Source organism: Anser anser (genome assembly GCF_964211835.1).
Source record: "Anser anser genome assembly, chromosome: 2".
NCBI classification, from domain to species: domain Eukaryota; kingdom Metazoa; phylum Chordata; class Aves; order Anseriformes; family Anatidae; genus Anser; species Anser anser.
The window spans coordinates 51,748,083-51,772,523 of record NC_139721.1 but is presented as its reverse complement, the minus strand read 5'-3'; the positions used below and the strand labels follow the sequence as shown (position 1 = coordinate 51,772,523).

Here is a 24,441-nt window from a genome sequence, read left to right as displayed (position 1 = left end):
TAGGTATTAGAAATAAAGATAGTAAACAGGATAATTGTGTTCATTACATGAAAAAAATAGCCAGCAGGAGAAATAAGGAAGTTAGCAAGGAACCTTAGTTTTTAACGTAGAGGACTATGGGGTATCACTCTTTCCCATTCCTCCCTTCCTCAGGTAGAAATAAAGCAAATGGACAAACTGGTCTCCTGGAAGTCATAGTTTCACTATGGTCATGATATCAATTTCTTCTACGTACTTAAAGACTTCTGAATGACTTTCTTACTTTACTGTTGAATTTCTGCAAGCGAGCGATCACTTCTGTTATCATGCAAAGAGCAGTTCCCAGACCTCGAGTGAGCCCTGAAATACAAATATGATGAAACTTTTTTTTTTCTTCATAATTGGCGTTAGTCCAGTTCACCTGAGCAGTGACCAAAGAGAATAGTTTGCAATTTGTTGGCTTGCTATCCGAACAAATACTAAAGAAAAAGCCAAAGACTGAAATGTTGAAAGCATAAAGACCAGTGAAAAAATAATGATTTTCATGGAATCAAGATTACATTCCAGATTTGTAAGTGTATTTTATATAAAATCATCAGAGAAGTAGTTTCATTAACATGAAAAAAACCAGAAGCAGAACAAGTTCCCTGTTGTTGTGATTGATATAAAAACCAATAGCAAACACCTCTCTTGGTTTTGGATCTTCAAATTTTTCTCAACATTCCCCCACTGTAGCTCATTTCTATTCATAATCATGTACCTCTTCAGGGACAATCCTAGGCACGTTGTAAGCCTAATGACCAATGATGAGAAAAAGAAAGGTTATCATGAGGGATTGATTGGTAGAGGCAACTTTGCATGCCAGAGAAGAAAATGTCAGTTTTAATAATAACAACAAAATAAAACAAGATTGGATTGCCAGCTGAAAAAACAAAGGGAAATCCTTTCTGCACTCAACCCTCATCCCATTTTCAGAGGGGAACTACCTCTCTCCTGATCAAATTTCGTACTATGAAAAACTGCCAGATAATCTATTGATGACTGTGCAAAGTAAAACTTAGATAGATACCATCTGGAGGAATTTTCATGATGATTTTCCACATGATATTTCTAGGTTAAGAAGAGAGGCCATTCAGACTGATGAACATTATGTTATTTTAATTATTGTATACAGACTGTATTCCTTATTAAACTGTAAAACTGTGATAAGCCCCTTTAAATGAATCTCTGTTAACACACACAAAATAATCAACGTAATGCATGTTTACAGAAAAAAAGTGGTGTCCTTCACAATCTTACTGCTCTTAATTGAGTATTAAAATCTTAAGCCATAAATTAAATTGAATTTGAAAATTGGATTACAAAAATGAATGAAATGTTCATATATTTTTATCTCATATTATAAAGTATATACTGAATAGCCCTCTTGAAATCTCTCATGCCTTTTAAAATAACTTATTAATTTATTCTGTCTTTTGTAATTTAACAAAAGTATTTACAGTATCTCTGAAGAAGCTGAACACAAGATTTCATTAGCTGGCAGTAATGACTGGAAAAGGTGAATACACGAAACTTCAACAGTTTGCAGTAAGAACAGGGAAATCAACTACAAATGATCAGACGCAATAATGCAAAGATTTCTGTTCCCAATGAATGACGTATGCACTTCTTGAAACTTAAATATGAGGCTACATTAAAGTCTAAGAAACATCATAAATGATAGCCCTAAATTTATTACACTTAATTTTTAAATGTTTAAGTTTCATGTTAGTTTGTGCTTTACTAATTGTATGCTAGCTCTGAAGTTTCTTTGATGTTAGTCTTTGTTTGATCTTTTTCAGACAGTCCTGTTATATCTACAATCAGAAGAGTGCAGCAAAAACAAAATTAGAAGGCACTCATGATGTCTTTACCATTCTATCAAAGACACCATGACCATTATGATCGTGCATATCGCCATAAAGCACTGCAGTCAACTGTAAGCCAGTACCAAAAGGAAACCAAAAGCAAATCTGCTGTCTATGCTCAAGGATCTACAGCTTATGCTAGGGGCTCTGCAGCCTATCGCCATGCCTCTGCAGCAGACTTCAGCCTTGAGTCTTCAGCAGCATACAGCCGTGGCTCTTCAGCCTATGACCTTGAGTCAGCAGCCTACAGCTATGGATCTACAGCCTATGATCACTCTGCTGCACAAAGTAAAAGATCTGCTGCCTATAGTCTTGACTCTGAAGCCCTCAGCAAGAGCTCAGCTGCCTATAGTCATGGATCTGAATCAATCAACAAGCTGGCTGCAGCCTACAGGCTGGGATCTGAAGCCTACAGTCTTGGGTAAGGCAAAAAGTACATCTACCTTTGAAACAATATTCCAGAACAAAAATGTCTAACCGTCTCTTATTGAAATCAATGGTAAAACTCTCCAGTTCTTCAACACAAACAAGCTCCGTAACTTGTATTAACATATTTTCCAGACCTGGAGTTTTTCCTTGGCTTTGAGACTGGGAAGAACTCTGGTCAGCTTTATTTGCTGGGCTAACTTGTGTGTGATGTTTGGGTTGGCATGAGAACAGCACTGGCAATGCCGACATGGCTGAATGATGACAGATACGAGTTGTATATTCATTCTCCAAACTGGCTGGGCATGAGCCACCCGATGGTTTTGCCGTACTAGGAGAGCTGAAGCTAATCCGCCATGTTGAGATAGATAGCTTTTGGGTTGGGGCTGGCTCTTATTTGGCCACATTGGAGCAGCAAAAGAACTTGGAGCTGTTCTCCTAAGTTTGAGCTGACATGCCCATATATCATTAAACAATTATTCCTTGGAATAAATGTTTCATTTTTGTGCTGAGTGATTCAAGAAATTGAACATTTCACTGTGGAAATAGGTCGAGGCATACTATTTTCAAAGAGTACATGAAGTGTTCATCTTGCAATAGAAGAGCAGCTATGGTAAGCTGCCATGATTTTTGTTTAAGAAAGTAAATATTGCTCAATCAATACATTAGCAGAATGTTTTAGATACCATAGCCTCACATTATTTTAATGTATCTCAGAAATTAACAGAAATTAGGGGAGCATTAAAGTAAGATTAGATCAGTTGTTAGCAGTGGAGGAAATAATAAACAAATTATAGACCAAAACATCTGCTCTCCATTATATTAATATAAAATGTAGAGTATTACTAGCAGAACTAATCAAGGCTTGTTCACCGGAAAACTTGAATTCTGAAAACTAAATGGCCTCCAGGGATTTTGGATAAAAATGGAATCCTGGCCAAAACCACAGAATGAAAGACTACCTGTACCATAGTAAATAATGCCTTGTGACTTCAGCCTTCACTTGGCTTTCAGGAAGTTCAGGGTCATGTCTCTATTTGCCAGAGTTTGTTCATGAATTTGAACTTCAGGCAATTAGAGCCCAAATGAATGACTGGAATGCCTGACTATCTTGGGCTAGATTATATCCTGTTTTTCCTATTGAAACCATTTCCATTGTGTAAATAATTAATCACTGAATGGAGTAGCAAAAGAGACTCATTTGTAACCTGCTGATTAAGCAGACTGGAGATGGTGGGACTGGGGGCTATGTTTCTAGAGAGAGTAAGGTAGGGGAAGGTTTCCCAAATTGTTCCTGCACTGTGGTGGCACAGCTGTGCCTATGTGTTGCTGCTAACCACAACCCAAAGCCTCCTTATTCTCATAGAAAACTTTAAATATTCTGATAAATGGGAACGTTGCTTGAAGTTACAAAAAAAATACTTGTAAAAATAATTGCTGCCTAGCCTCATTTACTATCACTTCAGTGACACAGCTGTCAGATGTTTCTTCTGAAACATGTGTCTTCTCACCAAGAACTCTAATGTCAGCAAAGCAATACTAAAGGAAACTGAATTGTTTAATGTACTGAAATCGTACTGGGAGAGAGCTTAAAACACTTCTAGATTTCCTACATTTATTATTATTATTATTACTATTAATAATAATAATAATAATAGCTTTTGTTTTGAAACAGTATATTTGGTGCTATTTGCAAGCTACTCTGTAGTACAAGAGTTGCCAACAGACCTCATACTATCCTGGCAACCAGAGATAAGAATGTCTCAGCTGCAATGTCTCTCTGTGATCCTGACTTTGTATTGGAGAAACTCAGTGCTGCTATGGGAGACAAGGACTTGGGAGATTAGATCGACCAATTTAAACTTTTCTTGAATGAAATTTAATACACGGGAGAATATGGTTCTGAATGGCAACATTTAACATAATTTAATGGTTAATATGTCCTCAACGTTGGTATTTATTTGGTTTCTGAAGCAACTGCTTAATGGCCGTTTTGGTGCAATTTGCAAGAGATACAAGTAGAAGAATACCATGACTATATTGTTAATTGTGGCAATTTAAAGTAATTCTTCCCAAGTTCATGCTATCTTCCCGTGAAAACCCAAAACACTTCAAGGGATAATGAGGAGGCAAAAAGTGTTACTAAAAGAATTGGGGCAAATCAAAGACATTCTGATTTCATCATTACGAAAGAAATGGTGTAACAGAAAAAATGAAAGTATCTTCAAACACTTTCAATTTTCAAAAAGTAGAACAGGCCTTGAATCAAAATGCTGCATCTAGGTGACCTGGAGCACCGGTGGTTGCCTGAAACTTGAATGTGCACACAAATCCAAAATCAGATAAAATTGTTTAAGTAACAGTTGATTATTGCATATCACTGGATTTTAGTGTCACATCTACATTTATGTTTAATAGTTTTGTGGATATATTGTGTTGAGGATAAACTGTGCTAAGCCCAAGAGGAAAAATATACCATTCAAATACTGAGCTTGTATTCAAGCCACCTCTTATTTCTATCTGAAGTAGCTTCTGCTAAACTTTACTATTCCTGCAAAATGTGTGTCATCCTTTTCTGTAGCCGCTTTACAGACATGAGTATCCATAGAGAGGCAATGCTGATATGCAGGTAGTGCTATGTGAGGAATTTATCACAGGAAAGCAGTGGCGAAGGACTCGGGGCTGGGTAACCTGCAAGACCTTGGTTTGATCCCAGTTCTCTGATGTTCGAGCCTTGCTTGAGTGGAAAACATGCCCAGAGCATGGACAGCTTGAAGGAGCTGCAGCGACAAAAAAGGCTCCATTTGGAGACGGGCTGCCTGTTCCTTGCATTTCAAGCTTTCTTCAAACCCATGACAGCTTGAAGAAGAGGAGAGAAATGAAAGCTGGCAAAACTAAGAGCAAGCGCGAAGGCTTTCAGCTCTGTCGGTTACCACTTGCCAAAGCTGTAAAATCCTGGACTCATAAAAGCAAGCAAGTCTCATCATGCAAAGGCCGCCGCTTCACACCAAGCCCTCTCTCCACCAGCCCGTGGGCCCACGGCCAGCCCTGCGCCGAGCCAGAAGGAGTGATGGCCTGCTGCTACCCCATGGACCCTGATGGGCCTGCAGGCCCAGCTGCCCGCTGGCAGCTCTCTCCCAAAGCTGTGGTAGTGGCCACCCGTCCTCCGCCCCGTCCCGTCGTGCCGGGGTGTGCTGGTGGGGTTTGTGTGCCCCCGTATGGTTCTGCCACCCACTCCCATGGCAGAGCCAGGCAGCGGCCTTCTTCCACGGCTCCTCCATGTGCTTCTGAGAAGCTCTGAGTCAGGTCTGACAAATCTCGTAGCTGTCAAACTGGAGTGCTGGATTAAGTCCCTTATCTCTTCTTCATCTTCATTTTTCTTCTCCCTTTTTTTTTTTTTTTTTGAAGTTCTTTGTTCAAACTTCCATATTGCTTTTCCATGTGTAATTTTCCTGGCTGAGAGCATCAGATAATCCCAAGCAAAGATAATTGTGTCACAGAGTGGTTATCTGCCACCAAATGGGCCAGAGGCTTGCTTACAGAGAAAATACAAGTTATTGCTGTGGCTCGCGTATTTACATTTATTTCCAGGTCAGGAGAAATAGCAAAGAAGACATAGCATAATTAGCAAACGGGAGAGGCATCTTATTAACTTGCAATTAATTGAAGTGCCAGATAGTAAGAGTGAATGCTCTTCTGAGCAATAACGTAACTGGGAACAGGATAGGACTGAATAAATACTACACTTTAAGAAACATGAGAAGACCATGATCTTGACCTCCGTGCTGGCACTGCTCATCCTTTGGTTTATTATAGGTGAGGGTTAAGGAGAAGGCTTCCAAACATCACAGCCAAGCATGGAAATTAATTTAATGCAACTTGCCATGTGGAAACAATTCCCCTTTAAAAAACTTGTTGTGGAAGCTATGTGAGGGAACAGCATGATTATTGCCAGCAATATTGCCTGAGCCCTTGACAAATCTGTCAGCAACTTAAAATGAATTTAGTCACCAAAGAGTGCTTCTCAACTTTAGAAACTGTTTTTAGAGAGCTTTCTTGTGAAAAGCCAAAAAGCCTTTCATTTCTTTTTAATTTTTCCCTGCTGTAACTACACCTTAAGAAATTCCTCTTGGCTAATGGAGCTCCTCCTCTGCTGCAGCTATGGTGTATACCACATGCATCCCTTTCTGCTGGTGGAATTAAGTGAAAGAGAGAAACATTTAAAGAAGCATGCTAAGGACAAGGCGCATGATTTTCTAATGGGTAAATGAGCTTACAAATGCCTTTTCATGCTGGGGCGGAATAATTGTGAAATAGGGTATTGTGGTCCACTCCTAGGAAACATTTCTACCTCCACTGGGCTCAGGATCATTTTGTGCAGGGTGGGAAACCTGTCCCTTCAGATGCAGAAACAAGGGCAGTGCCAACATACTGAAGTATATTCATATCTTGAAGATATAAATGAGAATATATATGGGAATAGGACATCAAAACAAAACCTCTGCTTGTGAGTTTCACAGACCCTGTACAATGTTGTATTTAGTTCCTCTGTTGGGCTAGAGGGAGCACTGATAGAGGCTGTTCAGGACAATACCTGTGCCTTTAGCATTTACAATCATCCAGCTCCCATTTCATTCCATAAATTCAGTGACTCTAATGAGATACTAAGAAAATGTTGGCATTGATATTTTAACATGCTGAAAACTTATCAAGAAATGAGGACACTAAGTTTGGGTCACCAACCTTGATAAGGCAGTACAGATAGCATCTGACCTGGAAAAAAATATACATATGCTAGCTGGGCAGATCGAATGAGGCTGAAAGCTGCTAAAAGGTCATGGTACTGTTCCTCCCTGCGAAACTAGAGAGCACTGATATCCTGCTCCTTCTCCTCTGGGGAGATTCTGTTCCACATATCAGGTAAAAGGTTGGAGCACTTTAAAATAAAGGGCAAGATTTTAGAATCTGGTTCAAGAAAGCGGAGTCCTCCCTTAGGCTACCTAAATAATGGTTGTAAGGCAGGGTTTGGTTTTTGTATTGCTCAAGAAGAAACAGTAATAACAAAGAAGGAAAACATAGAATCAAATGTCATGATAGAAGTAATGACCAATTTGTCTTCATGTGCAAAGAGGCCATTTGAATATACATTTCCACTAGCCTCCATACAGCTCACCCTGAATAGATGCAAACATAAGGAGGGTTTGGAAAGGAGAAACATTTTCTACCACTTCAAATTTATTCATCTCAGCTTTTGCTTTATGCACTCCAGTTCTGAAAGATTTTGGAGTTACTCTGGATACTCCTCTGAAAACACCAGCTGGGTTCTCTGATGTGGACACAAACCAATTAGAAACTTAGGAACAGCTGTGGGAGAAAGTGAGAACAAAACAGAGAGCATATTCTGTCAGTGTGTTAATCCAAGGTACGCTTGTAGCTGAAATACCGGCTGCAGTTCCTAGCATCCCATCCCAAGAAGCAACCAGGAAAGGATCAGAGGTCATCAAGAACAGCAGTGGGAGGACACCTAGAGAAGGTGTAGGTATTGGGGCTCTTACATTGGGAAGATGGTAAACTTGAGAATGTAACATCCATGTATAAAATAGTGAAAGATCTGCAGAGAATGAACAAGGAACATTTTTTTCCACTATTCTTCACACAGAGAAGCAGGTAAGCAGCAAAATATATATATATATATATATATAATGTCACAATTTAAAACAGGTTCAAAAAAAGTGCCATTTACCTATATTGCTACAGCAATGATTTCAGCCTCTCACTCAGGACATCCCCAGATCTTTGCTTGAAACCAAAAAGATTTATCAGGGAAAGTATTTCTCTATATGAACTTTTTTTTTTTTTAAATCTGTTCTTGACTATTGTTGTTGGAGTAGAAAAATGGCCTAAAAGCACCCTTGACATTACTCAATGTAACACTGCTCACAGGGGTCTTGCTTAGTCCAGATCAACTTGTTGGAAGAGCAACAACTGAAGTAAATTGATCAGTGTCACGTCAGAGAGCCTGAATCCAGCAGACGACTACAGGACCAATGTGGATCTGTTATTCAGTTTACAGCTATCACCTGTGGCTTTGATAGCTGAGTGCTCTGTACCACCACCAAGTACCTGGAGGCAGCCCTCGCTCTTAGAAGATAGCACAAAGATTCCCACTGCAGCTGCTGAAAAAAGAAGAAAGGAAAAAATATCTAGAAAGGTGCTTTTCTGGTCCTGAGCACATACCCATGAGGACTGTTCACTATGCCAGCCAAAGCATGCAATAATACGAAGGACCCAGGAGTAGTAATCCAGAAAATAATCAAATGTCTGCAGGGAAAGATGCCTTGATCAAGAGACATGCAGCTTAGAAAACTCTGGAGTTACTGGGAATCAGCTGTTCATGTACAGTATTTTTATCCTATTCATCATACCTCCAAGAAAGTCCTAATTCCATCCCAGTTTCTCAGGCTATGGTGAAGATCCCTGGCATTAATCTGAAGGATTTGAGGGATATTTTAATTAATGCCAGCAGTAGTAGGCAGAAAAAAATGAAGATGAGTTATTCAGCTTCAGCCACTTGCAGTGTTTGATTAAAACAAACAAACAAACAAACAAACAACAATAAAAAAACTCAGAGCCTAAGAAAGAAAAAAACATGCAGAGGAGACATCAACAAAAAACCTGGCAGAAAGCGATGGGAACTGCTATGTATGCTGCCCGTTAATTCCCTATATAGGTACAGAATCTAGACCTGAACTGGAAACCAAACTGACAAGATAGCCAAATTCTGCTTTAGGAATAATGAGCAGGTTTGGATGTAACAACTCTGAAAACACCTGAGCTGAGATTTTCACCATATTTCATCTACTTTCATGAAAATCAAAACTTCTTGACGTTTAAACTGAAGTCCAAAAGATACTGTGATCTTTCTCAATCTAGAAATGATCAGGAGCCAAGTGGTCTCCTAAAGGGTTCAGCCTAAAGCCTCCATGCAATCTGATGGCAGATTCACAATTCCAGGTTTCCCCATCTTGAAATAGGACAGGTATAAAAGTCATCTAACAAGTAAAGGACTGCAGCTCCTTACAGCCCGCAGTTCATCTACAATAAATAAACAAACAAACAAACAAATAAATAAATAATATAGCTTTGCTTTTTCTCACCATTTATTTGACAACGAGTTTCCTCCATGCATTTCTGGTTGACCATAGTGGTTGTACCATATTATTGCCAAACCCAGGAGGGGGGCAACCTTTTGCTTTACTCTGTCTGGGCTGTTCCCAAGTGTTTTCTGCTTGGATTTCTTTCCCTAGAGCTGTGTCTGCCTCCTTTGGAGTCCCTCCCCAGCTGTCTGGGGCAGTAAAGAATTTATCTTCAATATTACATTCTACGTGCTTTACATTCTCGGGGGCCCAGTGCTAGTATGAGGTTTGGCTATTAGTCTACCAGCCTTACCCAGGGGACTGGGAGCAGGTTAGCCCTGCGAGAATGGTCCAGGTCTGGGCTCAGGAGCCTTGCTGAGAAACAGTGGCCTTAATTCTGCTCTGCTGTCTTATGTCATGCAAACAAAGCCCCAGTCCAAAAGCAGGTTCATGTATGATTTCCCTTGGCAGTGCTGAGACAGAGATGAATAGGCAATTCAGGGATTTGTAAAAGTCTGACAGCTAATGGGGATACTCCATCTCTAAGATATAAATCTGGCAGCTAAGGATGGAGTATTGCATTTGGAGAAAAGGAGGGAGGTATTTGGAGTTCTGTTAATATGATTTGTAACCATGTTAAATATAAACCTAAATATGACTGCCTCAAATATGCTTCATACTCATCTGAAGTCCTCCCCACTAGCTGGGGAGTCTTTCCCAGGTTTTCCAGAAGTCTTTCTTTTGGTTTGCTTTTCTTTCTTCCCACTCACTCTCCACCTATCTGGGCAATGTGAAATGACATTACTTCACTCAGCTCTGTGCTTTCAATAGTTTGGGGTGGTATGGGAGATCTGTGGGAGTGGAAACAGCAGTTACTGGACGATTCACTGCCCTATAGTTTCTCTAAAAAGACTTAAAAGCATCATGAACTTGAATATATTTGCCCACTGACAGTATTTTGTTTGGGGACCAGACAATTTGGGAACTATAAATTTTGGGAAAGTAGAGGTCGTCGGTTCAGACACGATCTCCAGAATTACTTGGTGGTCTCAGTGACTTCAAGACCTATCAAAACTATGTATATAAACTCTCCAAGTCTCAAACCATGCAATGACATGTGCAGGTATATTGTTTATTCTCTGTATTTAGATTTAATATCAAGGGGCATCAGTGTTGTATTTGTAATGGTCCCTTTGTCAAAAGTGCATTTAGTCATGTGTTTAATAACTCTGAAGACGTGGTTATTAAAGACAATATTTTCTTTCTTACTAAACAGAGAGCAAAAATGTGTAGTATTTTAATATTATGTTGGAGTGTTTCTTAACAGCTTTTTTCCCCTGAATTTAACAATATGATTTTTATTGCAGACTGAAAGATTCCAATTTAATGATTGAAGATCAATCCTATAAGATGAGTCCCAAAGCAAAGAGAGCAAAACAGAATTTGATATCTGAGGACAAAGAAAATGAAGCCATAGACTACTCAGTGCCTATATTCACAGGACGGTATGTCCATTTTCCTTTTTTTTGGTGCCTTACTTCTGACATTTTATTAACTAATTATAAAATAACAACTCCATTAATCTTTTTTTTTACACTCCTGGATCTCAAGGTGATTGTTTGCACTTCACATGAGTGATAAAAAGACAAAGAGAAGTTAACTGACTGGCAGAAAGTCCGTCATGGAGGTCAGTCATCCAGAACCAGGACAAATGAATCCAGGTGTCTGGTCTTTGTTTCAAACACGTCACCAGGGCCACTTTCTATGAAACTATGATATAATTATAACACTGCTTACTGGGAACTGGACAAACATGTTGTCTGCATTATTTAGCTTACTCTTGTGGTTTAAAGGCTTGTAATCCAATGTCTCCTACCACACATTAACCATAGAAACGATGAACCAATGTGCTGATGTTTTGTCCTGGCACAGGGAAAACCTGGAACGAAACCAAGTAATTTCTCAAATCCACCATAATGATTCATGCTGATCTCACGTGTTGGTGGTATTTATTGCATGGCTATTACTGATGTAATACGTTTTACTGCAGCACTGTCCTCAGTAAAGCTGAATGTGAACTTTGTGTGGAAGCTAGAAGCCACACGAGCAAGGAGGCTCCCTTGCCCTTTTCTGGATGTGGCACAATGATTTTATTAGGAGTCTGCAACAGGTCAGGTGCAGCCAGTTGTTCAGGCTGATCCATACCAGGGTGTGGTGTGGAAAGCAGACTTCTGACTGGAGCCCAGGAGAAAAATCTCTTGCCCACCTGCAGCTGAACAGAAACCTTTCTCCAACTTGGCTTTCTTCTGCCCCACACATTTTTCATGGGACACTTCTAAGCTGTTTCTGGGAGTGAGTGAACTTGTGCCTGCTGCTTGGTCAGCACTCAGGAAACAATGTCACTTGTGCCTTCATGTGAGACCGAGTTCCACCTTGCCAGTGGGAGACATCATTGCTTTTGCCTTCTGAGCATTCTGCTTTTGTGATGAGATCAGCAGTTTTTTTATTCCTTCCCTTCCACTATCCTGGAGTAATATTTACTCACCCCTTACAGATTTATGTGTCAGATTCACTGCTCTTTGACCCCACCAACCTTCAGAAACACACTGTTGCATCTTTAAAGGATTTCTTTGGCGTTCCAGCTATATCTACTGTGATAGAAATATATAAATACGTCTCACACAAAGCTTGCAGTAACATATTTTCAAGGTTTCTCACTAGCTATGTGCTTTACCTAGTGTTTCTGCCATCTGTCTCCCATGCCCTTAAACACAAATATGCTCCCTTTTTATTGTGCCTAGAGTCTACAAAAGTAAAATTTATAGCATTGGTCAATGGCTGGGAATCCCAACTGATGGCTTGTATTCCTGGATGAGTATCTTAGATTTTATACAGGCTCCTGTGATCTTAACAAATCATGTCCCCCTTCTTTTTCTTTTCACTTTTTTGTTCAGTGAATACTGTAATATCTAATTCAGTGTGATGGTGTGTAACATCATTGAGTTGTGTCAGGGTGATGCTTTGGGATACCACACTAAAGGATACCGACAGATTTTTACATCTCAGTCACTATTCTTCATCTTCTTACTGTTGTTGATATCAGTATCACTTTTTGCACATGGCAACTCAGAAAGTTTTCTGTGCTTTTGTGCCACTGAAATGACCCAAACAGATCTTTTGTAATTAGTTTAAAAGTATTAAAAAAGGCATATGGTAATTGTTAGGGTGCCCAACTCAACATGGCATGAAACATTTCAGGGTGCCTGATTTAGCCTTTTTTCTATTGGCATCACATTCATGAGTGCATGCCAAGGCTGCAGAAGTTGCATGCCACATTCCTGTCAGATATTTATTTTTGTTTGAAAGATAACAGCTGAAGCCTATCGAATCATGTGCATGTTAGATGTCATTCCCAAATTCCCCTTGTGAAACTGATGTGTGGCTTCCCATAGGCAGATAGCTTTTACAAGGAATAGTTATTTATAAAGGTCAGCTCTCTGTGTGTCCATCGGAGCTGTTGCCCGTGCTGCTGGACGACCTTCAGCACAGTGTCACCCTTTCCATGGTTTGATTCTATTTCAGACCCTTGGATTCTGCTGTATAAACTTTTTTTCACTCAGATTATTCAGCTCATAACTCTTCCCCTTAAGCACCTAGCCTAATCCTTGCAAGATAAAATTAGGGAGAGCCAGCCAGTATTCCAGATAACAAAATATCTGGACATAGATTTAACACCATAGGTGCTAAAGATACTGGATATGGCTCATGGGACTCTTTGCAGCCACTAATAAGTCTAAGCCAAAGGACTGCAGATGGCAGATACTCTTTAAATAATTGTTTATGTGTGCCATTTGGAGGTTGATCCTCTTGTTTCTGTTTGAAAAGTATTTCCTACTGAAACCCATGAGACTTGGCTGCAGAACCAATTCTTAAATGGTACTCTGTGCTGCTTCTGATGCATTCATCATTTAAGGGGACTTGTTTCTCTTTGATCTCGGAAGATTATAACAGGAAAAAAATGATTAACAAATCTAAATATTTAATACTGTTGATCAAAAGCATCTAGGGAACATTGCTGCAGACAACTAGGCTGAGTCCTGTATTAGACTGAGGATATTCATCAGATCCCAGATGATGCTTTATGCCTTGAGGATTGGGTCCTTATTGTGAAGTTGCTGAGATCTTAACTACTGTAATCAAGGAGAAAATAATGTCAGCTTGCCTTTGAAAGAAAATGCCACTGACTCATTTAAACTGAATGTAGATAGTTACACTCACATGCATTAAGCGGAGTTTTCAAAGATGTCTTTAGAAATCTCTGTCGTATCTCTGAAGCTTAGATGATATTTGTGTGGGGAGCTGATATGCACAAGTGAAGTGTATGATCCCATTGATACTTTTAAGGATCATCCTGTAAAAGCAGTCTGAGACTCAGAAAGTTCAAGGCAGAGTTTGAACAGGAGGGAAGTCAAAGCTTGAAGTTTTAAGTAATTTTTTAGCCTTTTGAGGAATTTTTATGCGTAATTATGTTTACATCATATTCTACCATTTGATTGGCTTGCATCTCACTGAACTGACATCATACTCCAAAGATTAGGAGTTGGATAGTTGGTTATGGGCTTGAATCCATATTTTCCTGAGTGATGAGATGTCCTATCAAATGCCTAACATTAGCAATCTTAGAGAAAACAGAGAAAAAATATTTTGATTTGTAGCAGTAGTAAGTGTTTTATGACAAAACAATGAGGTTGTGTTTGAGTGCATTCTGGAAATGAGAGGCTACTTTCTCTATAGTGTTTGCAAGATGGCACTTAACTAGTACTTACTCAGAGCCTCTTTTCATTATGCCATCGAATGTTAATCTAAAGTAACTAAACTCAGCAAAAGGATATAAACGCTTCTAATTAGGTCAAGGAATTCTCGTTGTGTATGCACTACTATAGGAGCTATAATGTCCTGACAGTGCCAAAACAATATGACTGCACTGATATTTCCACATATGCCTCTCAAGACAGGATAGAACCCATTGAGAGTACCACTTCTTTGCATCCTGTGTTGTAGAAAACCTGAAGAAGATACTTCAAGAAAATTCTTAATCATCTTTGTGAAGACTGTCTTTGTGAAGAAAGGACTTTTGCAAGGCCTTTGACGTGGTCCCACATGACATCCTGATCTCCAAATTGGAGAGGGATGAATTTGAAGGGTGGCCCATTCAGTGGGTAAGGAATTGGCTGAAGGCTGCACCCAGAGTTGCAGTCAATGGCTCCATGTCCAGGTGGAGGCTGGTGACGAGTGGTGTCCCTCAGGGGTCTGTCCTGGGATCGGTACTGTTTAGTATCTTTATCAATGACACAGACAGTGGGATTGAGTGCAGCCTCAGCGAGTTTACAGATGACTCTAAGCTAAGCAGTGCAGTTGATACAGCAGAAGGAAGGGATGCCATCCAGAGGGACCTGGACAAGCTTGAGAAATGGGCCCATGTGAACCTAATGAGGTTCAACAAGTCCAGCTGCAAGGTGCTGAACCTGGGTTGGGGCAATCCTGGACATGAGCACAGACTGGGAGAAGAACTCACTGGGAGCGGCCCTGCAGAGAAGGACTTGGAGGTTCTGGTAGACAAAAAGTTTGATGTGAGCCGGCCCAGAAGGCCAACTGTGTCCTGGGCTGCATCACCAGAGGGGTGACCAGCAGGTGGAGGGAGGTGATTGTCCTCCTCTGCTCTGCCCTTGTGAGGCCCCACCTGGAGTCCTGCATCCAGGTCGGGGGTCCCCAGCACAAGAGGGAAATGGATCTGTTAGAGCACGTCCAGAGGACCATGAGGATGCTCAGAGGGCTGGAGCACCTCTCCTATGAAGACAGGCTGAAAGAGCTGGGGCTGTTCTGCCTAAAGAAGAGAAGGCTCTGGGGAGACCTCATTGCAGCTTTACTGTACTTAAAGAGGACTTATAAAAAGGATGGAGAAGGACTCTTTACTCAGGTAGATAATGATAGGATAAGGGGGAATGGTCTTAAACTAAAAGAGGATAGAATTAGATCAGACATTAGGAGGAAATTCTTCACTGTAAGAGTAGTAAAGCACTGGCATAGGCTGCCCAGAGAAGCTGTGGATGCCCCATCCCTGGAGGTGTTCAAGGCCAGGCTGGATGGGGCCTTGGCCAACCTAGTCTAGTGGGTGGCATCCCTACCTATGGCAGGGGGTTGGAACAAGATGATCTTCTTGGTCCCTTCCAACCCAAGCCGTTCTATGATTCTATGAAAACACATGGAAGATCAATCACACATTGAAGGATGGAATTTTCTCATAACAAAGAGACCTTTTGTGATATGCAGTGATGTTCTGTTTTTGTATAAATCACAAATATACCAAATATATACAATATACAACAAAATAGAGCTACAATTATCCCCCGCCCCTTTGGTATTTTTGCTACAAAAGCTCTAACTGATACTTAAGCCTGGCAGATCTGTGGGTGTGCTTGACACTTGTCACTATAGCAATGGAGATACAGGACCACAGCAGGATAGATGTCAAATGGAAAGTGTACATGACATGATTATACAGAAAGACACTGAAAATGGCTACAACTTCAGACAGTGAAGTTTCTGCTTTGAATACATGAGATGGTTACAGAGGTAATGATCCTCAAAGCAGAAATGTGTTATGAAAGGCTGTTGGATGTTTTACATCCACTGTGGTTGGCTAACTTGATAGAAAATAATAAGTGGAATATGTTCTCAGCATTTTCCAATGGCATTCTACTTTTTAAACCTTCTTTCAGTGAAGTGAGCGTCAGTGGGATCACAGACACAGAAGAAGAAAGAATTAAAGAGAGTGCTGCATATGTTGCCAGGAGGAACCTTTTTGCAACTGGTGAAGGAGTTAGTGTCAGCAAAGTGGCCAAGTCATCTTCTGAAGAGGAACGTCATGAGAAAAAATCAAGGAAAGTAGCAATCCGGGAGTCTGCTGAACGTGTGGCCCTGAAGAAAACGGTAAAAGAGCAGAAATGAACACAAAGCTGTAAACAGCATATGTCTTCTTTGTTTGGTGTTTGTCAAGTGCCTCGCACATCAGAGCCCTGATTTACACCATGGGCAATCTCAATAACGTCAGTAAAGACCGAAGTATTTGCAATTAATATATTTTCAGTGACTTAAAGTCTTCTTATCTTGGTGTCAGGTGGATAATAAAAGAGGCATCAGGAACTCTGCTGTAACACTGGGAGACAGGGAGGGAGAATGGAGGAGGGGAATTCTCTTTTTTTTGTGCCCACACCTATTTGAATGGCGCAGCATCCTTAACCTGAACCACAAGGCAGTCTCTAGGCAGCACTTGCTGATAAGAAAGTGATGGGGTAAATCTGGCATTTTATGGCCTGGGAACAAGCTTGTCCAAAGGGTTTACCCCCAGGTTTTAATCACAATGTGTAAATGATGGAGGCAACTGTCAAAGCATCTGGAACTATTTTATATAGCTTTGATATTGTTGTGCAAATTGTTAAAAAACAATATTCAGAGGGTACTTACAAATACATTATGACCAGACTGGGAGAATATATCAGAAGAAAATCTGTTTTGTTTAGCTGATTCATTGTTCTGAGCAGAAGAATTGGCCGTATGCTTCTAAAATATCCTCATGAGATGAGGTTGGAAAGGTGTAAACATTTTGAAGGACAAGGTTAAAAATGCAAAATCATCTTGAAAAATTGAGAAATAGTGAAGGTGAAATTTGATAATAAATGGAAATTACTACACATAGAAGTGTAAAGTGGGGAATGCCTGGCTAGGTAGAAGTACTGAAGGATCTGGGAGTTATAATAGATATAATAAAATGTCAGTCAAAATCAAGATTCTGTTGTATAAAAACAAATGTCCTTCTAGAATGTATTAATAAAGGTATTTTTATTAAAACATAGGAGATAGTAATTTAATTGTGTTGGAAACTGTTGGACCCCTGATAATGAATAGTTAGCATTTAATGAATGTCGAGGACAAGTAGAACATATTCAGAAGTGAGAAACAACAAATGTAGGTAATATTGGTATTGCACATTTTATTAAAGATTGAGAGGATTATAAAAGCTGTCTTCTTTTAATAGCCTTAATGCAGGGAGCTGTAATTCTCCATATACATGAAAGTTAGGGCAAAAAGTTTAATTTGCAGAAAGCAAGATTTATAGTATATTAATAACCTTTTTTTCAGCTCTGTGAATAGTCAAGCAGTTGAAACAGTTACCCTGGGAGGATGAAAGATTCCCCTCAGCAGGAAGGGTTTGAGAGCACATCTGTCAGAGATGCTGTAGGCATACATGATTTTGCATTAGAGGAGTACAGAAGACATCTAAGTTTCAGGCCCATTTCACCATTCACCATGTACACCAAAACCCAAACTTAAATGTAGAAAATTATTTTACCTGGGATCATTTTAAGAGTAGAAAATTGGGAAAATCAAATCTAGCTATTTTGGAAAGAGATCTTTTGAAGATGAAAACATTGTTTTCCCTGTCCAAGTGAGATAAATACAATAAGTGTGCCTATCTGGATTTTAGAATTAAATTTCCATACTTTTTTACTGCTTTTAAAAAATACAAAAATGCTTTTGAGAATCAATAGTTTGCACATATAACTGCAGAATTTTATGATGAGTTGTTTCTTTTCCAGCTAGAAGATACTCAGGCATTCCACAAAAAGCTGAATCAAGATAAACTTTTACATCCTCCTGAGTTTATTATTAAGCCTCGTTCTCACACTGTCTGGGAAAAGCAAAATGTCAAATTTCACTGTACGGTGGCTGGCTGGCCAGAACCCCGTGTTACATGGTAAGTTTGTATCACTGAAAGTCACCAATTAAACAATGTCTAAACTCACTTCAGTGAATATGGATTTTTTTTTCAGTAAAAATACAAGATCAGTAAAAATATAGGTACAGAGGACACCCTTTTTATAGCAAACACGTTTCAAGTCACTGCACAAAAACAAAGCAAAATACTAAAAGGCAAAATAGTTTGTGTAACAACAGTACAAATACATAGATCTTCAGTACTATCCTTAAGAGAATGTTTTCCAAGTACTTCTGTGTAGTCTACAAATGCCATTAACCAAAAGCATTAACAAGAACTACCTGCTTGGCTGCTGAGCAGTTATACTACTGAGTCTCCATAAAACTGAAATCTCAAGATGCAGGACGTTCATAGAGGACACATCATAATTATTTGAAATCAAAGGCTGCAGATAGATCTAGGATCATCCAAACCTTTTGAAATCTTTGGAGTTTGTTGGAGGCTTTTGATACACATGGTCTTTGGACCAAGTCATTATTGTAAAAACACCAAAATATACTCTTAGTCATAGCTGAAGGTCTGATTTGACTTGAATTAAAGTTTAACCTGACTGGAATTTAATTTAGCTTAATTAACAGTGACTTGTGAAGCTTTACAGTCTCACTATCTGTTATGCTGATCTTTCTTAACTCTTTCATGCTACACAAACACAGTCAAGTTGTTAAGATAATAGGTAATAAGTTTTTCAAACAAAATGAGTTTTGATACTCACTTTTTAATTTAAAAGATTCTTATAGAATGTGTATATAGAATGTATGAATGTGTATACAAAATGAAAAAAAAAAAAGCCTATGTTCAGCATTAAGCATTAATTAGCAATAAGTTCTATGGACATTCTACTGGTGGATCCAATATAAAGCATCTATTATACCATGATGTAATACTCATATTTTGTATTTTACTTCTACTCCCCGAAACCTGATGTACTTAAACCAAGACTTCAGTTATTTGATTTTGCTTTCACTGTGAACCAGCCTTTCATCTACTTGCTAAATGTGGATGGTGGAAGTTAATGCATTATTTTACAGTACATTTGAATTCCAAAGGGATTTCTATTTGCCATGGGCTACTAATGGAAAAGATGAGTTCACAGCCATTTCAGCAGGTGTCTTTCCTCAGAATTAGGGAATAGTTCTGACCTGGATCTGTCAGCTTTCATTCAGCATTTCTAACTAAATGTCAGTTGTGTACTCCAGTCATTCTTTGTATAAGCAATGAAGACCTGTTCATGCTGCGCATGATAAATTATAAAGCTTTGTGGACTTTCTGTAGAGAAAATCTTGCTGTGTGATGCAGCTGTCCTGACTCCCTTGGAAAAAGCATGTGGAAAACCCAGGACATTTGAAACCAGTAGCAGAAAGCATAAACTATCAGTGCAAATTGACAGTGGAAGGTTGCAGTCCAACATTAACTAATGACTTGGCTCTTCTGGAATTTGCGTTTCCAGAAATAACAAGTGGTCTTTCTAACATGAGCCCTATTCTTGCCATAGATTAATATAAGTAAGTGAAAACTGAATCAATTATTGTTTAATAGCCTGATAATGAAGACAGAAGTCGTCTCAGTGCTGGCTTGACTCGCTTAAAACTTGTTTCTGCACAGCACTGCATGCCATGAAATGCCTTTGCTACCAACAGGATCCAAGGGATGCCCAGCCTTTTGGAGGAAAATTAGAGATCAAAGAGTCAAGTCCTGTTCCACAGAATTTCATATGCCCTGGAAAACACTGGGATCAAGTAGCATTATTCTATTTTCTAAACTATTTGACACAGTATATGGAATATAAAGATGCCCAGATGTTGCCAGCCGGGGGGATGCCATTGTGCAGATGAGGTGGTGAATGGATTTACTCTTAGTGGACCCATGCTGTAGGTCAGGATAATGTAGTAGGAGATCTGTAATGAGTTCAAGAAGATCTGCAAATGTCTGAAGCCCAGAATAGAGAGTACTGTCCTGCATCAAGTCCTTTTCCATAGACATTTTACTGAGAGGAAGATTGGGATGAGAAGCATTAAGGTTTATGATCCTTGCTCACTTTGGCACTTGGACAAATCCCAGTGTATTACTCTGTCCAAATATTTGTAGTCAGGGAAATATATGTTATTGTATAACACTAAAAGTGCTGAAAGGCAGTATTCAGATTTATTGCAGATATAGCTCAGTCCTGATATATAGCAAACTCCTAATATTCATGGTAAAAATAAAATTGGATATTACTGACTCTTTTGGTGAAGTGGGGCACGCCACTGGCAATAGACCAATTCCCTTTCCAGATTGATAACTGGGAGGGAAACTGATTTTTAAATTCAGAAATGAAGAAGCAAAACCCTTTGGCTGGCTATCTGTTATGATTTCTGTAGAGAAGGGTTTGTTTGGGTTACATCAAAGTGTGAGATGAAGACATTTTTATCTATCACCATTTACATTCCCACTTCCCTCATATACACAGCACAGGGAAAGCTATACTAAAGCATTACACTATCTTAGGGAACATTTATTCTTTATAGACCTCAAATCAAACCTAGAAGTACTGAATACAATTCAGTATTTGATTTTATTAAACTCCTATTGCCAGCTTGTTCCATACTGCTCACTCAAGACAGGATTCACTTGAACATCTATGCGGTTACACCATGTATTCTCCAGAATGAGTGACCGTTTAAGCAATGATTGGTGAGAAAGAACCTACCACTAAATTGTCCCTCTGCGAGTCTCATGTAAACATTCATTTAAATTCTGCAGTCAGCAATTCCAGCTCACTACTGATCAGTACTGGTTCATTCCTTCAAACTACTTACTGGGAATTATGAACAGTAAAATTTCCTACCTGACTCCCACTGTTGAGGATAATGCTCACAGTATAAGAATCAAGAAAATACTCATAGTATGCACTTGTAAAAACTTTTGGTACCACAGCTTTTGCCAGATACCTCACTGCAATGCACTTTCTGATCAAGACAATTTTTTACCAGTCTAACTATCTGCTTCGTGGTTTCCACCAACTCAATTATGCAAGTAAAAACAAAAATAAAGATTATTTCCTACATGGCATTTCTGTGAATATGCAGGTTTCAAAATTACATCAAAAATGCAAACCAAAACGATATCTAGTCATTAAGAATGCTACAAATTTTTTATTGTTTGCCATTCAGAAAAAACTGAAATGTTGCTCATATGAATCATCCATTCCTTAACAAGTAGCAACTTGAAGTTCGTGATAATATAAGCTTATTTTCATCACGTTCAAGACTATTTTTTCTTTAACTAGAAAATAAAATTCACCTGGGGCAGGAAAGAGGAGGAAAGAGAGAAGTTAAACCTCCAAAGATACATAATGCCTTCCCAAGATAAACTATATTTTATCTAGGAGAAACATGCAGAAATTGATTTTATGTTTCAAACACCAAGCATTTGACCTTTTAAAATATATAATTCTATACTTTCCATTTGTGATGCATTGTTTCTTTGCTCTTCCATAGGTACAAAAACAACGTGCCCATCGATGTACAAACTCACCCTGGCAAGTATACCATTGAAAACCGATACGGGCTGCACTCACTGGAGATTAGCACGTAAGGGAATATTAGATAATTTAACAAATAACTTATGCTGAAATGTTGCTGTAGACTGAGACCTGCAAAGCATGAACATATCTCTTGGGGATATAAGGATAAGAGATATCAAGTTTGTACAGCTGAGATGTATGCTATCTACTAAACGTTGAAGCAGCTCTGGTTTTCCTCAGCAGAGTACATGCCATTTACTTAAGTGAGTTATTTGTCTTTATTATTATTTTATTTATGGTTGATTCAGAAACATATAGAACACTTGTGACTATTTTTCCATTTGTCTCCTTCATGAGTACAGTTAAATATGAGAAATATCTAGTTCAGGGTAGCAACATTTGAGTTAACTATTTTTTCAATATAGCAAGGTCCTGATTCTTACTGAAATGAGGAGGAGAACAGAGGAGTCCTCACTTATACACACACACAAAAAAAGATCTTTAACATCTTCATCCTCCAACTGGGAAATTTTTGCAGTCAAATTTTGTCAAAAACCACTGAAATCCTGAGATGTAATCAGCTAATTCGACCTTCAGCAATAATCTAGATTTGACAATCTAGGTACTATTAGGTGCCTTTTGAAAATATTTTGTATCTACCATTTTGAGTTTCCGCATTAGGCATCTCTCCATAGGAGGAAGTAAATTAGAAATAAATATTATCAGACATTTTTTTCTACCTCTGCTATTGTCAATTTCAAATCTGTATGCAATTTTTGAAAAGAGACATTTTTTTCAAACATGAATTTTTAATACTGAGAAAAGCTTAATGGCTACAGCCAGTCCAGTGTCTTGTGTGTCTATCTCCCATGCTTTTACTTGTTTATAGATTTTACCCAGATTTCTGAGGGTTGTTTTGATATAAAACGTAGGATTGGGTATGCCAAGGAGTAATGGGTGCCCTACCTAATAATTTCTCTAATTTTAGGTGTGATTTTGATGACACTGCTCAGTACCGGGCATCTGCTATGAATGTTAAAGGAGAAATTTCAGCTTATGCTTCCCTTGTGGTAAAGAGTAGGTTTGCAAAATATTTCCTTGTTTTTTCATTTGTAAAATGCACGTTACCAATTTCATTTCTGTGACTCAGAGGCCTTTTACCTCTTGGTGATAGTGACTGGGCTTGCTCTTTTTCTGTGTGTGCGTCTAGGGTACAAAGGAGACCTTGATGCAAGTCTTTTGCATGCTGGGACTGTTTCCATGCCTCTGAGCCGTAAGTTGCAATATATGTTTGTTTGACACATCCATTTACAGTTGTGACATGATGACAAATGACTAAGCAGAATATTTTGTAACACTATAAAAAAAAAAAAAAAGAAAAGGAAAAAGCTGGTCATCTTTCAAAGGTACTGAACTCTCCAATTTCAGATAGTGTTTAGCCTAACCTGCAGGAGACAATGTCATCGCCCTCTAGGTGTATGTTTACTTGCTTATACAAGAAGCATCATTTTACTATTGCTGTTGAACATGAAATAAAATCATCAAAGAGACACTTCTTATCTTGCAATATGTAAAACATATCCTGGAAAAAAGCTAGAGGGTGCATGTGCTTCAGTAGACTGGCTGACTTAATAGTTCTTGTCTGCTGCTATGTGATTTCATGTGGTGCAAGAAGGCATAGAAAAAATCAAATTGTCAGAAGCAAATCTGAATACGTTGGCTGTATCAAGATAAAAATCATAGTTTGTTTTACCTGAGAACCTCACATTTTGAAGTCATTTACAACGGCGCATGGATACTTCCTTGATCAGAAATGTTAAGAAAATCCACTAGCATATAATGAGTGCTGAGTACCCTAGGCACCCTGTGCATGGAAGGCTTGACAGATGAGACACACAGACATTTCTTTTATTTTAGCATCACAGATAGGTTGAGGGATATGCTGCAAAGGCATATGACGTCATTTATGTACTGAAGCTCTGAAATTACAGAAATAAGATTACACACTATTACAAAATGAAAGGCCATAAGTTTTCCATGTCATTTTGGATCTATCATTTGGTGATGGAAAAAGAAGATGACAATCTGTATATATGCATTGAACACAGGAAGACTGTGAGCTACCAGCATAAGGCAGTTGTGGAAAAGGAAAATGTGACCCTAGCTTTTATCAGCTGAGCTCTTTTCGAAAGAATGATGGAAAGACCTGTGCCATGTATGTGCAGTACAGGTATAAAGCACATACAGTATTCTGTAAATACTGCATCATTCAGGTAATACAATATCAGGTAAAGTAAATTCAGGAGCAGGTACAGGCTGCACGAATGCCTGAGGGAGTGGAGAGCTCCCCTCAAAAAGACTTAGGCTTTAAAAACGAATGCTGAGTGGGCACAACTGCCCTGAGATGGAGCAAAGAGTTAAACAGGGAAAGAAAAGAGAAATATAAGGTAAAGATCAGCTTGACCTGAACAAATCAGTAGTCATAAATAGAAGAATGCTTAAGTTATATACATGATAATAAAATGACAACACACTCGATCTGAAACTTCGGAAGTTCTGGAATGAAATTCTGAGGGAGCCTTTCCCTGATAAAATAAACTACAGTTATATGAATAGAGAAATAATTGATTCCTGGTGATAGCAAGTGCTTGC

At 38.9% G+C, this 24,441-nt stretch overlaps 1 protein-coding gene across 4 annotated transcripts in view; it reads left to right on the top strand.

Moving 5' to 3' along the window:
* MYOM1 (myomesin 1) overlaps positions 1–24,441 on the top strand; it is an 80,602-nt gene that overhangs the window by 1,833 nt on the left and 54,328 nt on the right. For all 4 annotated transcript variants that reach the window (XR_014578836.1, XR_014578837.1, XM_083821882.1 and 1 more), the window contains exons 2-8: positions 1,821–2,307; positions 10,816–10,953; positions 16,228–16,438; positions 18,106–18,263; positions 21,764–21,856; positions 22,778–22,866; positions 23,000–23,062. Coding sequence is in view for 2 of the 4 variants with exons in the window: in XM_083821882.1 (XP_083678008.1) it covers positions 1,880–2,307; positions 10,816–10,953; positions 16,228–16,438; positions 18,106–18,263; positions 21,764–21,856; positions 22,778–22,866; positions 23,000–23,062 (1,180 nt within the window). In the remaining 2 variants the exon portion in view is untranslated. The remainder of the gene's footprint in view (positions 1–1,820; positions 2,308–10,815; positions 10,954–16,227; positions 16,439–18,105; positions 18,264–21,763; positions 21,857–22,777; positions 22,867–22,999; positions 23,063–24,441) is intronic.